Here is a 15,574-nt window from a genome sequence, read left to right as displayed (position 1 = left end):
TGCACGATGTTTCATAAGACAATTTAGACACAAGCCTTTTTGAAAAACTTAAATCGAATAGGTAACCTAAATTTACTGCTACTAATTTACATTCGTTGAATATTTCCTCTCATGTCTAATATTTTTAAACGTTCGAAAAGCAATAAAGTCAATAATTTGCAAACAAATTTTAACACAAACGGAGCCGCGTCAAAAAACTACAATCTGTCCCTTTGAATAATAATGTTTATTGTGAAAGTACTACCTAGAAAGTGGGTGTTTTTGAAGGCAATGTTCCGCTACTTTTATTTATTGTATGTATAAAAAAGGCTGAATGAGCTTATACCTAATAAATACATCAGTACATACATCTCAAACGACTGCAGTTTAATATATATTCACTATTTGAGGTCGATTTTTATTTTTTTATAAATATAATCTTGCTATGATTTTTTTCAATCGGACCCCGAGAATTTGTCCCCTTTCTCCCCTGCATGGAAATACTTAAAACTTATAATTTAGTCAATATTTTAATTATTATATTGATCTAACGTATACGTTAAAATTATATAATAAAATCCTCGTTTATGGAAATTTTATCTTAATTAAATGCTTGTCTATCACTCGAGCACGCTAAGCATAAAAGCTTAATAAACATTCGTCCCTACTAAAGCTATCCTCTTATTATATACGTAACATGTCTTTGAAAGTAATTACGTTACTACGTTACATCTCCTTCCCTTATCATCCAAACACGTTGGAAAATCTCTCACGATCTATCCGCATAGGGTTAAACGTCGATTAACGCCATGACATGTTTATAACTTTACGTATTTTAATATGACGCTAACTATATATACATATTGCTTAATTCAATCATAAATAATGTTATTTTTACTTGTTACAGGTTTGTGATAACACCCCTTGCCATAGTAAAAGTTCTGGTTAAAATTCTGCGCATCAAAAAAGTAAGTTTTGAGTTACGAATATTTTAATCAATACGTATATATTATAAATGTATATATGGTAATATAAGCTAGTAATAGAATAAAACAATTTTATTTAATGTAACATAAATAATATGAATTCTGTTATCAACTGATAATAGAATAATTTCATTAGTAACCTTTTAAGTACCGTTCAAAATTCAACGATAACATTTTTGTCGTTTCATGCTTCAAAACTAACGGTTAATAATTGTTTGTTAATGAATTATTTTTATGTTCGTGACTGATTGATTGAGGAATGTTTTTTTATGTTTAATACGAAGTATTAACTCGAGATTTTAAACAGAGAATAACATAATTAATACTTACTTTTGAGTAAAATATCCATTTTAGTTTTATTCTATTAAAAAAATATTTATTAATTATACAATCAAAGTACATAAAGTATTACGTGTAACCTTCTTGATGAATTTAGATTAATTGACTGCAATCTCGAAGTATTCGTAATTATTTCTTAAATTTAATTAATTTAAGTGAATTCTAAAAATTAGGCTTGGGTAAAACTAGTCATTAACATTCTGATTAATATTCTATGACAATATCCTTTTTTTAGTGTAACCCGCAGCTCATCACATAACTAAATTATTTTAATATATTATACTACTACATATTTCATATGTCTGTAAAGAGGTTCGGGTCCCTGCAGCTCACTCGATTTTATTAATAAAAATGAGCTATTACTAAAATCAGAACCTGATGCAAAGTGATATTTACATATTATAATTTATAATATACAATAACTAATAATTAATTATATACTGATTCTCAGACTTTCAGTCTAGTGGTTAGTACTTACTTTCAGATATTCATTATGTCTGATTGACTTACCCAGTTGTTACTTATATACCCACTGTAACGCAATTGGCTTACATTTATCATGTTTCAACAAAAGATTAAAAAAGATTAGTGCACTTAATGAGAAATTAATGTTCACTTTTACTTTTAAAATAAAATGTATTTTTAGTCAGTTTTTATATGTTAGTTATATGAGCAAAATATTTCAGCTTTTACTACAACTTACCGCACAGTGATTTTTTTTAAGCCGACGTACATGACGATCGGAGATTCGGGCGAATTAGATAAACGCTTTTTCCGGACTTTCGAGTCAAATGTGTATTTTTTGCTGGTAAGACAAAGTATATTAACAGTTAAGATCCGTGAATGCGTCTGTAGGCCCCACGCGTCTTCAATGTGGGTTCATTTATTGTTGATGCGAAGAGAGAAGCGGCGGATGGTCTGAAATCGAGTCGGCTCCCTCTTTGTACGAACTTAGTGGATCCAAGTTTGAGAGCTTTTTAATTTCTAATGACTTGAACTTCAAAGTGGATGTTCAAATGAGTGTCATATCCATAGTAGTTTTTATCGACCCTTTGCAATGAGACGGTTAATTACAAAAGGGTGGCAAGGTTTGGAACAAATTGCCACAGATATCCTTTATCAAGACGTTTGCGATGGATCTTTTATGGTTTATGGTGGATAGTCTGTTACTTAATCTACTCAATGTGATGTTCCATTTGAACAAAGACACCCTTTTTATTAGATGGTTAAAAACCTGTATTTGTATAGCACATACCAAAACTGGCTATATCACCAGAGTTTAGAATTGAATAGTATAATATTCAGATTATCACGTCTGTGAACTCGGCTGAGAGCTATATGACCGTTCTTCATTGGATAGTCCATGTTATATGAAAGGGTGATTCAATTTATGGACCCAGCACAACAATATTTATCAGATAAGAATCAATTTTGACCATTATAGAATATTTTAATTAAAAAACATTAAAATTCGATATCTTCATTATTATTTAGATTAACACTGAAAGTGAACACTACAACATTTTTTCGCAAAAATAAAGTGTACATACATGGGTGAATATTGAAATTAACAAGCAACAGCCTCAGACCTTAACTTAACCGTATGTTTAACATATGATCGTTTGGCGAGTGGCAAATACACAGATTGTACCGCTGCAGTAGTATTTCATTGTTTTGTTCACGTTTTTAATTACCATAATGTTACAGACAGAATTATATTTTGTTATAAAAGCATTATCATATAGCATTCCGCACCATACGTTCCGTCAGAACACTGATAATATCGATCTTCACTCGAGTTTTTATTGCGTGTCAATTAGTTTATCAATAAACTTGCTAGCTAAAGTTACTGATAGTTTAATTAGAAAATTTTAAGTTCTCGTATAAACCATCTACGATAAATTTAAACCTGAAAATTGAGTAGAGGCATCGAGCTTAATTTATTTTTTCTGAATGTAAAACCTACATTTTTCGAATGGTTCTTTCTTGTAAACATTTCATTATAGTTCGGAAGACAATTTTCCGTGTTTTCTAAATGACACATTTATGAAATGGTGTGATCAAAGTCTCATTATATGTATTTTAGCTTGTTTTTGGAGGCTGTCGATATTTCTATGCTCAGAATAGTTAAGTGCGGTTTCTTTGTTACGAAAGAACACCCTTCGACTATAGGCTGTTCAGCGAATTTGGTCAAAACCAGCATACGACTATAGTTGTCGATTTTTGTCACGAAAAAAGAGCTCGTTACGAACATCACGAACGACGAAGTCGTAAACACCATGACGGCCGCGATTCCATCTTGGCGATCGTGTCATGACATCCACGGCTATAAAGTTTATACCGGTCGGCTGTTACCGGGCCGAGTCTTTTACGACCGTCTATCGCCAAGTTCGCACATTGGCCAAGCGAATTTTTCCTATATATTGTTTCGTATAGTACATTATATTCATTTCGCAATGTGTTTTCGATCTCCGCTAATGTCAAAGAGTCCGATTTTATGGTGTCACACTCCACTCAAGTCTGTGTCAGTCAGCTGACTGTGACCTAAAGGCGGAACGGGTCGGCTAATTCAGATTGTTTATTTTTTGTTTATGTTTTCCTAAATTTATGAATATATTTCGGTGAACGCTATCGTTCGAGATAAGCACAAAGCGAAATTCTGCCGAGAGGTTATCATTGTTGAAGAAAAACGATGAAGTTCTGTCTACATCTGTAGCGACTAGAATCAATATTAGACAAGTTTTTTACTATATAATATGATAAATATACAGCAAACGATCATCCTTCAGATGAATTGAAGACAGTCTGATAAATTTTGAATACCAAAACATATAATATACAGACTGTCAAAAGAAAAGTTATATCGAATAGCCAGCGTTTTGCGCGTAATTTAATATATTAAAATTTGACTTTTTATTTTCAATTATTGACAAATTTCCTGAAAATTACTTGGAGCTGTTAAAAAACATTTGAAAATGTCTTTGGAGTGCAAAGGGCTAAACAAATTCATAGAAATTAAAAAATTAGGAAAAAAAAAATACTTATCAGATGCTAAATTTTTTATAACAGCCAAAGTTATTTGTATAATGTTTTTTAGAATAAATTCACAACAATTTGTGTAATTATTTATACATACGTTTGGCCTTGTCTACATCTAATTGAATCTAGTCGTCTCTGAAGATCAGTTGAATTTCTGATATAGAACTTCGTGGAGCACTATTAACGTGAAGTGGGAAGCGGCTGCTTCCTCGCTCTTCTATGTCTGCTATGCAAGTTCGTATGAGCTACCGTGTACCCCAAGTCGAGAGTATCTAGTAAAAGTTATTGATGAAAGTTCCAAGCGGAAGTATGGAAGTGTTCTATGTGCGTTATGTAGGTGTTTATATATGCTTGTTGAGACGAGGGAGCTTTTTTCCCCTTCATGTTTAACTTGACGTTAGACTAACTGCAATGATTTTATTACTTTTTGCTATATTTCTTAAAAGAACACTTTTGCATAACCGTCATAGTTTAAACAGATGGATATTTAACACTAATCACGGGTAACGCAATTTATTGGGTTGTCAATATTATAGCATTTAGAAATGCATTGGATGATCCAATTGAAAATGCATGCAAGGGTCCTCCTTAAAAATTCCGCACCATACCTAAATGAAAAAAAATTTCCGAAATGCCTTTTTTAAGCTCCCACAGTAATCCTCCTCGAACAAAAATTTTCGAGATGACCCCTTTTTAGTTTAGCTCCCGTAGCAATTTGCTCTCATTTGTCCTCTTAGAACCAAAATTTCCGTGATAACCTTTTTTTAAACTCCCGCAAATATTTATTCTCCTCGAATAAAAATTACCGAGATGTTTATTTTTAGTGTCCTTTTATCTTTTTAAAATCTGGTCACCTAATCCGTTCGAATCGCCAATCGTTGATTAACGAACGCACTTATTAGTAATATTATCAATTTGATTTATTACGCTTTTAACGCGTATTTGCAACAAGTTTTTTTTCTTAAAGTCAGATAGTCCTGACAGTTTTAATTTAAAAAACATTCAATGCTAATAAATTTTAAAATACTGATTAATGATATTTTGGTATATATGTATAACACATATGACGTAATATCTATTGAAATGTAATAAAAAGATATGGATTTAATGACCAATAATTTGCACTTTACTCAATGGTAAGTAAATGTGACATGTCTGATATTGACATGCTTAGTAAATAGACCGAAAAATAACACACAAACTGATACTATACTATAAATATTTAAACATTAAAGTTATTATTGTTATGATAGACACAATCCGTTAGAAATATTATTTAGTCTAGACAGAAATGACTCATATCCTGTTGTACGCCGAACAATCAAGGATTGAAAATTTTTTAAACATATTTCAGATCACACATTGTTCAATCGCTTCGATTGCATTGTTTTAAGCGATTAGTATGGGTAAAATGTTTTGTTATTAATTTTATCGCAATTTCCGTCTGTCTGAGAATATTCGTAATTATTTATTGCATTTATCAAATTATTTATACGACCTTTTGAATAAACATTTATCACAAATACATTTTAAAGACGCCTACAGCTTCACCATATTTTTTTAGAATAAAAATATGTCTATACAAAATTTATACTGTCTAGTCAATATCCGTTTTAAACTTAATTTCCTTTCTAATATACATATATGTACATATGTATTACTTTCATGCGTGTTTAACATTATGTTATATATTGATTGAAATAAATAAAGTCAACTTTTGCTAATATTCAAAACAAAATAGCTCTCTCGTTAGCCTTAATGAATGATAAATTCATATAACACGGTTTTACTGTACATATACATCTAATGAATATGCTAAATTCATTCAATTTGTTCAATATTATATGCATATAAGCTCGTTAGAATAGAAACATCAATTCAGAACATCTTCAGCGTGCTTTTGAAATTATGTTCAGTGAATAACATGCATAATGAATATAAATAAAATAAAATAATGGATTTTTCTCCTATTTGCTTTATTTAAATCGTTAATAATTCAAAGAATATAAATAAATATTCAACCATTCCTTTTTCGAGCAGTATATTTACAGACTCCTTGATGACGTTACCAATCAGATAAAGCAGCAATAATCGATAAATATATACAAAACTTTTATCACAAAAATAAAATTATTATATTAAAAAATAATTGTAAAAAATATTGATTTTGTATTTTTTTAAATACATCTAATCATTTTGCTTTTAAAAAATAATAAAATTATATTTAATTGCATTTGAATTATGTACAGATTAAAATATTGCTCGGAACTAGGGATTCCAATCCCGGGATCCCGAACGATTTTCAATACCCGATGAGTCCCGGGATTATAAAACATAATCCCGAATTTTTCGGATTGATTAATTTATCAAGCACAATCGAATTATTATTGACAACATCGTTATATTTCGTGTACAAACTTGCGCGAGTTGCACGTGTCATCTGTGCATCTTTGAGGCTGTGAGTCTGAACGTGCTTTTTCAGCAGCAGGCTGCTTAGGAACCAAAATCAGATCAAGGCTAAATGATAAAACACTTGATGCTTTGATGTTACTTCGTGAGTTTTATTCAAAATAATGTTTTCAATTAATTGTGTCTATGAATGTACATATGTACATACATTGTCAAAAGCTCATTTTTTTCTTCCCAAATAAATATATAAGACCTTCCCTTTTTTATTTTTATTATATTATTTTCTATTTTAAGCCCAAGACTAAAATTATACGTACTTTACACATTGTACGTTATAAAAAACATGTAAAAATATATTGTATTATTCATTTTAAATTATTTTTATCGATAAAATAACATGAAAATTATCCCGGGACTGGTCCCGGGATCCCGGGATCGACTAATTGCAATACCGAAATCCCGGGATCAAAATTTTGGCCCGGGATTGGAATCCCTACTCGGAACTGACACCCGGTTGAGCAAAATCAAAGCGGCAAGTTTGCAACGTAAAGGGTATATACTTGAACATCGACTTAAAATTATTGTGTCTGGTATATCGGAATTTTTGATTATTATATGATCATAATTCCGATCAATCATGACATATTAGGTTTTATTTAGATAAGTAATAATAATAAAGCTAATTCAGCTCATTTATTATATTACTTATCCATAAAAAAATAAACTTGAATTAACATAATTTACAGTTGTATGAAGAAATATACTGATAGATCTCATACGGTAAATATAATATAAAATGTAGTTTAACTGCAAATGTCATATGTACATAAAGTTTATATATACATAAAATATATATTACATACGTATACACTTACACTTGTATTTGTATATTGAAGTCCGTTTGTGCAAATATATAAAGGAGAAAAATTCGATTTCGACCCCGAAGAAGGTTTCGAGTCTCAAAGGTATTGAAAATCTGTCGTAACACGGGCACATATCTATAACTGAACCAATATCTTTTTTATATCATAAATATATATCCTATTAAAAAAAAAGAAAATTCCAGGGAAAGGGCCTCGTTGATAAGAGACTCCATCGAATTTTGGGCCTAATGTCGAATTCGAGCTACGGTATTGAGATTTTTTTTCTTTTTTATGGTTTCAAAACGACGTCTCTTATCTGGCGGACATTTGGATACAAAAAAAGTGTTAATATTATCTGTTCGAGTTCGTTTGTACTGGAAATGTACTGTAATAAACAAGATTCTCTCGAATACAACTCAAAATATGCATGTATACATACAATACGTAAATTTAATCAAATACATAATTGTAAAAATATTATTGTTCTAAAATAAACGCAGTAAAAAGTAAATTGAAGATTATATATAATACACAATATATAATATATACAAATCCAATGTTCATTATTTTTCGACATTTTTTATTTCTCGAGAAAATTTTCACTAGCAGAAACACTACATATGCTAATAAAGCATCGAATCGCTCAGACTCTTTTCTTTGACCTCTTTTACTGCGACATAACGACTTTGCAAAAATACGATTCGGAAAGTCGCAAAGGGACATTGGCGTGTTTCTCAAATTTCAATACGTCTCGTGATGTGGCTTTTTCCATCTATAAGTCCATCTGTGAAGCTCTGTAATTTTAGCTCAGTTTCAAAGCAGTCAGACGCTTCAGATTACGAGCCATAAGCACGCCTTGGTCACGACAAATGACCGGGTGTGCATCGGCTCCGTTTTCATTCCATATTGACGTCTAAATGTATGAAATTTCCCGACATGCACGTAGTTGCAGCCATTGCAAATTTTGAGTCACAATGCCTTTTTAAAAATCTCAGCACGATAGCACTGGTAGAGAGTTGGTACAGATGTGACTTCGCATACTTTTTCATTTAGTAATTTGTAAATAAAGTCAATGTTTGAAGCTTCAAACTGCCATTTTTCATGCACAGGTGTATCAAAGGAACGTATAAAAATATTGTTCAAGAAATATTTTACGAACGTATGAATAATTCACAATATATCGTAAAAATACCAATCTATCGATTTATAGTAATGTTTAGGTAATTTAATAGATAGTTTAATGAAGCACTCTGTTATGCATTCTAAAGATTATGGTGTAACTATTGTAAATATAATTTAGTGGCCTATAATTTGATAATATGCTATAAAAAAATTATGTTTTTAGACATATTTTTTATATTAATTAGCAAATATCAGATGTGAACATTTATTATGTATGAAATATATATATATTTATTTACACAAATTCGGATTCACTCTCTTTCCTGAAATACCTAGAGTCACTGTGGAGGTGATTGATCAACAATCGACTACCTTTCAGCATTGTCAAGGGTCACGTTGTGACATTTTCTAGTGGAGTTCTTTGACAGTTTAGATGGAAGTGTTTTAAAAATAAATACTTCTATCGATGACTAGGAAGTGACGTTCAAACAGTGATGGAGATTCTATGCAAATCGCCAAAGATGCTCGGCTTCGTTTTGCGGAGCGCGTTTCACTTCAATAATTTATTAGCAATTTACGTTCTGTGCGATATGCTAGTTATGCTACAATTTTGACCTGCGTCAACACAAACAGACAACAGTCCATAATGAGATTCACTATCAATACTCAGGTAGTGCCTCCGAACTCTGCTAATCCGAGTGAACAATATGGACAACGTATTGAATTAATTGTAAATGTATTGTTGATATTTTTAAATTTTAGGTGTAAGATTTTAAGGGACTAGTCTAGCCCCTCTAGTCTAATGACGGTACTCCACTGATTTATGGTACCCTAAAACATTGAAAGATAAACCACCGTAAATGTACGGCGATACCGCTCAAATGGGTAAAGATAAATACATCTTTGATAAAGCTCTGCGCGTAATTGCTTTCTTTTCCGAGTGGATGAAATCGTCTCAATCGCTTCCGTTTGATTGATGTATGCGATTGTATTTGTCGAAGCTCTTGCTTACAGTTAATTATTGTTATAATTTAGCGCGATGTTATTTACAAATCGACTATGAACGCACACGCAACCATGAATGAATTTCCCTGCGCCGGCTTTTCTCACAGTAGCGGCCGACGCGGAAAAAAGCTTTCGGTCGGCCGGCCGGCAGACAGACAGACACGCTCTCTCCCCTCCACTGCCACCCCGCCCCCACTCCGCACGGCGAGCGACCGCCGACCGCAAAAGCCCCTATCGAGCGCCGCGCAGGGTGGGGGGGTCGAGAGGGGCGCGGAAGGCGAGACTGGCGGGAGGGGCCGGCGGCGCGCACGGTCGTCAGTCGCGCGCGGTACTCCGCGCCGTCGACGTGGTGCGACAGTGGTGTGCGGTGGCTTCGCGCGTCGTTCGCGGCGGGCGTCGCCGACAGGTGCATGCGGCCCTGAGGGGCGCCGCGGCCGCTCGGGCCGTGCGCCCTGCTGCATCCGCGGCCGACGGACATCACGCGCCAAGGTACAATCGAACGGAATCCCCGAATTTGCTGTCATCGCTCGCAGTAACACACGCTAACGTCTTCGCGTCGCGACGCTCGGCCGCCGACTGTCGCCCGGAAAAGTCGACGGCCGCCTTATAATATTTATATTATTGGGTCGCCGAATAACTGCGGTTTAATTTTTAAACGTCTCTATAGTGTCGAAAATCGTCTACGATAAACAAAAATATTATCTTAACCGGTAGTCCTAAACACTTCTAAATTAAAAAAAGCTGCCGTTTGTCTAAAAATGATTAGTATCGAAGCATTCTGCGATAAATACCCAGTGCATTAATTATATAGTAATTAATAGAACATTTTTCACCCCTTTACTTTTTTCGCTAAGATTTTTTTAAACAGAGTAACGCATTTTTTTAAATTTCGAATTGCCGCTATATTGATATGAAAAATCGAATCAAGCTGGCTTACGAATTTAGCTGATATATTTACAGAAACATTTTTTCATAAAAGTTTGATGAAAATCTGATTTAAACTACGCTAATTATCTTCTCCTTAAATCCCTAATATATATGAAATAATATTTCAATAGTAATCTACCTAAATAATAAGGTGATTTGTGGATATAAATATACCTACCCTTAGCTTAGATTCGCCATTTTTATAAATAAACATCGTTTACATCTTTCTCAATCATCTAGTGAACGAACAAGTTATTGAAGGGTTTTCTTATTCAGGGTAGTGAAATGTGTGCTTTAAAATTTAATTAGTGTCGTTTTCATCACCCGTGACAAAAATGAGAATAACTTGGTTTATTTTGTGAATAATCATGCGCCACTAAAAGTTTATAGTAGCGTCGTGCAATTTACCTTGAAGTCTATTAATAATCATAAACTTGTTGATACAAAAGCGATTTTAGTCGTGGTAGTTGCAATACTTCCGTTTTATAAATTACGTAATATTCAATGTCAGATATGCATTTTATTATCGGCCATTATCAATGTTGAGGTCATAGACGTGAAGAAACACTAAAAAATTAAAATCAATAATGTCAATAACATGACAAAGGACAATCATATAGTACATATAAAGATAATAAATATTAATTTTCTTTGTGTTTAAATGCATTAATAATGCCAATGGCTCCACCATTCTTATACATGCTATATAAAAATGAGTTTTAACAAAATGTGACGATTCCATTGTCGCTGAAAGCAGCAGTAAAAGTTATTTAATTTAATCAAGTGTATGTGGCTGAAATAAATGTATATCTGTCGCTCGTTGTCTTAATAATATTATATCATATTATATAATAGTATGTGAAAAACCTTGTGAGCAAAGTTTTAGACCCTTAACTTGATCCAAGGGTTTCCCTCAAGTTTAGATTGTTAGCGTATATTTGCTCTTGTGAAGTTGAGGATCTGCGAATCTCAAGAACAAGGGGTATGATTTTCCCTACCACATGCTGCTAAAACTTATTTTCTAGACATTGGATTCTACGATTGATCTGATTTTTGTGCTATATCGCTTAACTAACGCGTACAATATTCTCTAAAAATTCTTATCTCAAAATGATCGCATTTTTCGGTATTTAAACAAAACAGACCTTTTATATTAACAAAATGCGGCAGTTCATTTAGAACTTTGAATACAGTCGAAAATAAAATGAATGATGGAAAGAGAGGCGCTTGACGTTTGATAGATTTCCCCATTGTCCAAAAATTGCGAGATTTTAATGATGTTTAACCTTCTGCGGTCAAATTTAATTAGTCCATTATTTTTAAGCTTTAATTTGTATTGTTATTATTAACATATTATACATTTTGGATACTGGTTGTTTAATAGCTACAATGCACTATATTAATTATAAATCATAAATAACCATTAGCATGATTTTTTCTGTCTATTCTATAAATGTGTAATATGATAAAATGGATTACCTATTTAGACGGTTTTTAGTGATCTTGATCTTGCTTTTTAAATTAACAATTCGAAACTCTGAATTTAGCATATTGTTGTAGATGTTTTCACACTTAACTCGATTATTATTAAGCATCACGATGTTCCTCTGTGAGATTAGTAAAAATTAAGAGAACTTAATCTGTGATGATCGATCGAAATTATATATAGATATATATGTAATAATCTCCCATTTACGATAGTAGTAATCATATAGAATTCGAACCTTTTTTTTCACAAGCTTTACAATCTACAATAAAAAAGTTTGCTAAATAATATAAGCTACATTCTTGATTATTTGCAAATGCTTGATAAAAAATAAAAATTATTATTGATTAAATTTTGAAGAAAAAAAATAGTTCATTTGTCTTCGTTTAAAATAATAACAACGCAATTGTTTTTAATATAAAAATAAGGTTACCAGATTTTGAAAATATTAACGGCTATCTCGGGTTTGTTTTGATGAGGTTATATTGATTGCTGCGGGTGTTAAAAAATGTCACCGCGTAGATTTTTGTTCAAAAACTATCTCGGAGATCTTTTTATTAGCCACTATATTTATTTTTACGATTGATTAAGCTACAAAAACGATTGTTTAACTGCTCCTGTTTTATTGCTTTAGTAATTTTATGCTATTTTAGTGAGTAGTTTTAATAAAGGGTCAGTTGTTACGGTCAGTGATTACATTTAATAGTTTGTAATTCTTATGAAATTGATTAACTATTGTCTATCTTCAAATTCAATTTTGACCGAATGTTGGTATTTTTAAAGAGAACATTTTATTGTAAATATTGAAGCACTTTTGACGGATGGTATCGACATTCCGTCGATGCTCGGTGATTTTCATCTGAGAATGCCATAAAGAGTCGCAATTGCGTTCCTTATTTTTGTCCGTTGTGGACAGGACGTCAGCGCTCGAGAAAGCTCTAGCTTTTTAAGAAGCTTGTTAGACACAAGAAAGCATTCGGTGATATAATAGATACGATGAGCTAAAACAATTTATGTGAGATGTTCCACACCTTTATGTATTGTGAGTGCATGTTTAATTTAACCCAGTATATGTACAAAAAATTATACGCTTTGCCGCTATGTTATTAAAATTATAAATTAAAAATTGTTATTGATATATATTTTTAAAGATTTCCTTGAGTAGTATATATACTGAATAAAATTCCAAGTTGTGATATTAATAAATTATCATATAAAGAAGTTTGCAATTGATAAAACCTACACTGAGTTTGAGTAGGAGATTTGTATAATGACTCCGCAGTCACGAAGTGTGCATAAATGCACTCGGTCGTAGTTTTCTTCCGGCGTTGTTTGTCACGGTTTGTTTTGTTTGCCGCGTCTTACAGCGGCGATTGTTAATCGGCGCTCTCAACGTACGCTACATTGTGAGGAGCCGCTATCATAATATACGGCGGCCGCTTTATAAATAGCGTCTGCGGGAGATCGGTCGACCGTCACCGTCACCGTCGCGCGGACCGACCAGACGCAGACACCTTGTGCCAGTTTCACGCGGTGCATTCGACGGACGCCAGACAGACGGGCAACACTCCGACGCGAGGTTCTCCCCCGAAGAGACATGTCACGCGGACGATGTGCTATTGCCGAATTGTTGCGATTGTACTACGCGTACGCGAGTGAATAGTCTTGATCAGTCCACTCCTTCGCGATGGATCTGTCAGTGAAGAGTTTCAAAATAGTGACCGATTGAAGTAGTTCATATGTGTCGGGAATCGGACGGCCTAAGGCGATTTAGAGAAAATCTAGATAATCGTCTGACAGATAAGGTAATGTGGATCTATTGTGATTGTATTTGGGCTATAAGAAATTTCATTCATAGTCTAAATCGGTGGACATTTTTATCGAAAATGAATTATACTTCAAATGAATACCATGAATCATTACTCGATGAATGAATGAATCATTGCTCCTTTAAATATTTTTTTAATTATGTATATAAAAGTATTTATATATTATATCGTATATTTAAAAATACAGATGCGTTTATAATTCCAATAACATCTTAGATAAACTAAAACTTCAGACTCGCTTTAATGTTACCGTGAATTTATAAGAATATTTAAATGTTGTGTACCCACTAGACACAAGAAAACAACTGTTTTTTATATAAGCATTAATGGCACAAATCACCGGAATCATTCCACGCTGCCAAAATTGCATCGTCTAGCGAATGAGTTCGCTAATATTAGTATATTTAATAACTTAATAATATTTATTTTTTAAATATATCTATTTATTAAATTGCATGTGTTGCATATATTGCAAAACCCAAAATAAGCACAAATTATATTATTAAAAAATCTGGAATGCGAATCAAATAAAGCACATCTAAACCGAATTTTGCCCAAAAGGAAAGCGCAATTATTCCTTCTCAGATGCTAAAAATTCACGTTGTAAGCAATAAAATCGTGCCGTCGCCGTGGTATTGGGTACGCTCGGTAATCTAGCGTTCATACAACGACTTTTATAATAATATTACAAATTTAATGAGGAACATATAAATCGAATTTTGACCAATAGGAGAACGCAAAAAACAAGAATCTCTTCTCAGAAGTCAAAAATCCACGTCAAAAGCAATAAAATCGTGCCGTTTCTATTGTAGTGGGAACGCTCGTTACCGAGCGTCGACACAGATTTTATTACTTTTGACGTAAATTTATGCCTTCTGAGAAGTGATAATTGTTTTTGCGCTCTTCTATTGGTTAGAATTCGGTTTAGATATGTTTAATTCGATTCTCTCTTATTGTATAAAACATGAATGTAAATATGAAATTCATGATATCTTATTTGTGAATTAATTTTTTTTATTTATGCTTTTTTCCATACCTAGTCCCCTGTTTTAAAAGTCACGGCACGCCACCGCTATGGGGTCTATGTTTCTTTTTATATATCAAGTGGCGCTTTTTGTCAGAAATAGTTTTTAAATTGTTTTTGTCGTCTGCCTTAGGCGGAAAACCGAACCATTCTACGTTTTCCCAATAAGGCGTAAAAGTCGTGAAGCAAGAAGCATCGCCGATTCCGTGATTCATTTAGTCTCTCACGTCTAGAGATAGATAGCGCCGCGACCAGACGTCGTAATTAATTTTGTATAGTCGACCTTGACGTCGTGCTCGAAAAGTCTTAAGTCCTAAGGGCTCTCAGCCAACGTCTGTCTCTGATCGGCCATAGACAGACGTTGAGGCGAAGATGAGAGATATGCATCTATATTCATATCATCACATGATTTAATTATTATTAAGAGATATAATTAATAAGTTCAAAAATCATAAGACTATCGTGATGTAATCAGTAGTACATTAACACATTTTCTACGAATCTATATTTGATTATACATTACATTAGTCTATGAATGGAATTTCCAATAATCAAAACTGTTTTGT

The 15,574-nt window shown here is 32.9% G+C and overlaps 1 protein-coding gene and 1 long non-coding RNA gene across 6 annotated transcripts in view; one reads left to right on the top strand and one right to left on the bottom strand.

Moving 5' to 3' along the window:
- Positions 1-15,574, top strand: part of LOC148235031 (uncharacterized) — a 208,488-nt gene that overhangs the window by 114,910 nt on the left and 78,004 nt on the right. For 2 of the 5 annotated variants that reach the window (XM_088185396.1, XM_088185399.1), the window contains exon 1: positions 10,060-10,231. The exons of 1 other annotated variant lie outside the window; for it this stretch is intronic. Coding sequence is in view for 1 of the 4 variants with exons in the window: in XM_088185398.1 (XP_088041524.1) it covers positions 13,895-13,960 (66 nt within the window). In the remaining 3 variants the exon portion in view is untranslated. Of the gene's footprint in view, positions 1-886; positions 948-10,059; positions 10,232-13,606; positions 13,961-15,574 lie in introns of those variants that run through there. 2 more of the 5 variants (XM_088185401.1, XM_088185398.1) reach the window with 2 other exon arrangements.
- On the bottom strand, positions 3,395-10,323 carry LOC148235032 (uncharacterized). The gene is made up of 2 exons (XR_015809492.1): positions 7,257-10,323; positions 3,395-6,611 (listed from the first exon to the last, which is right to left on the bottom strand). It is a non-coding gene; the product is annotated as an uncharacterized LOC148235032 (long non-coding RNA).

This window comes from Plectrocnemia conspersa, unplaced genomic scaffold (genome assembly GCF_051122295.1).
Source record: "Plectrocnemia conspersa isolate PC_06_02 unplaced genomic scaffold, ASM5112229v1 ptg000005l, whole genome shotgun sequence".
Classification (NCBI taxonomy): domain Eukaryota; kingdom Metazoa; phylum Arthropoda; class Insecta; order Trichoptera; family Polycentropodidae; genus Plectrocnemia; species Plectrocnemia conspersa.
The sequence above is the reverse complement of the archived record's forward strand: the minus strand, read 5'-3'. Positions and strand labels throughout refer to the sequence as shown.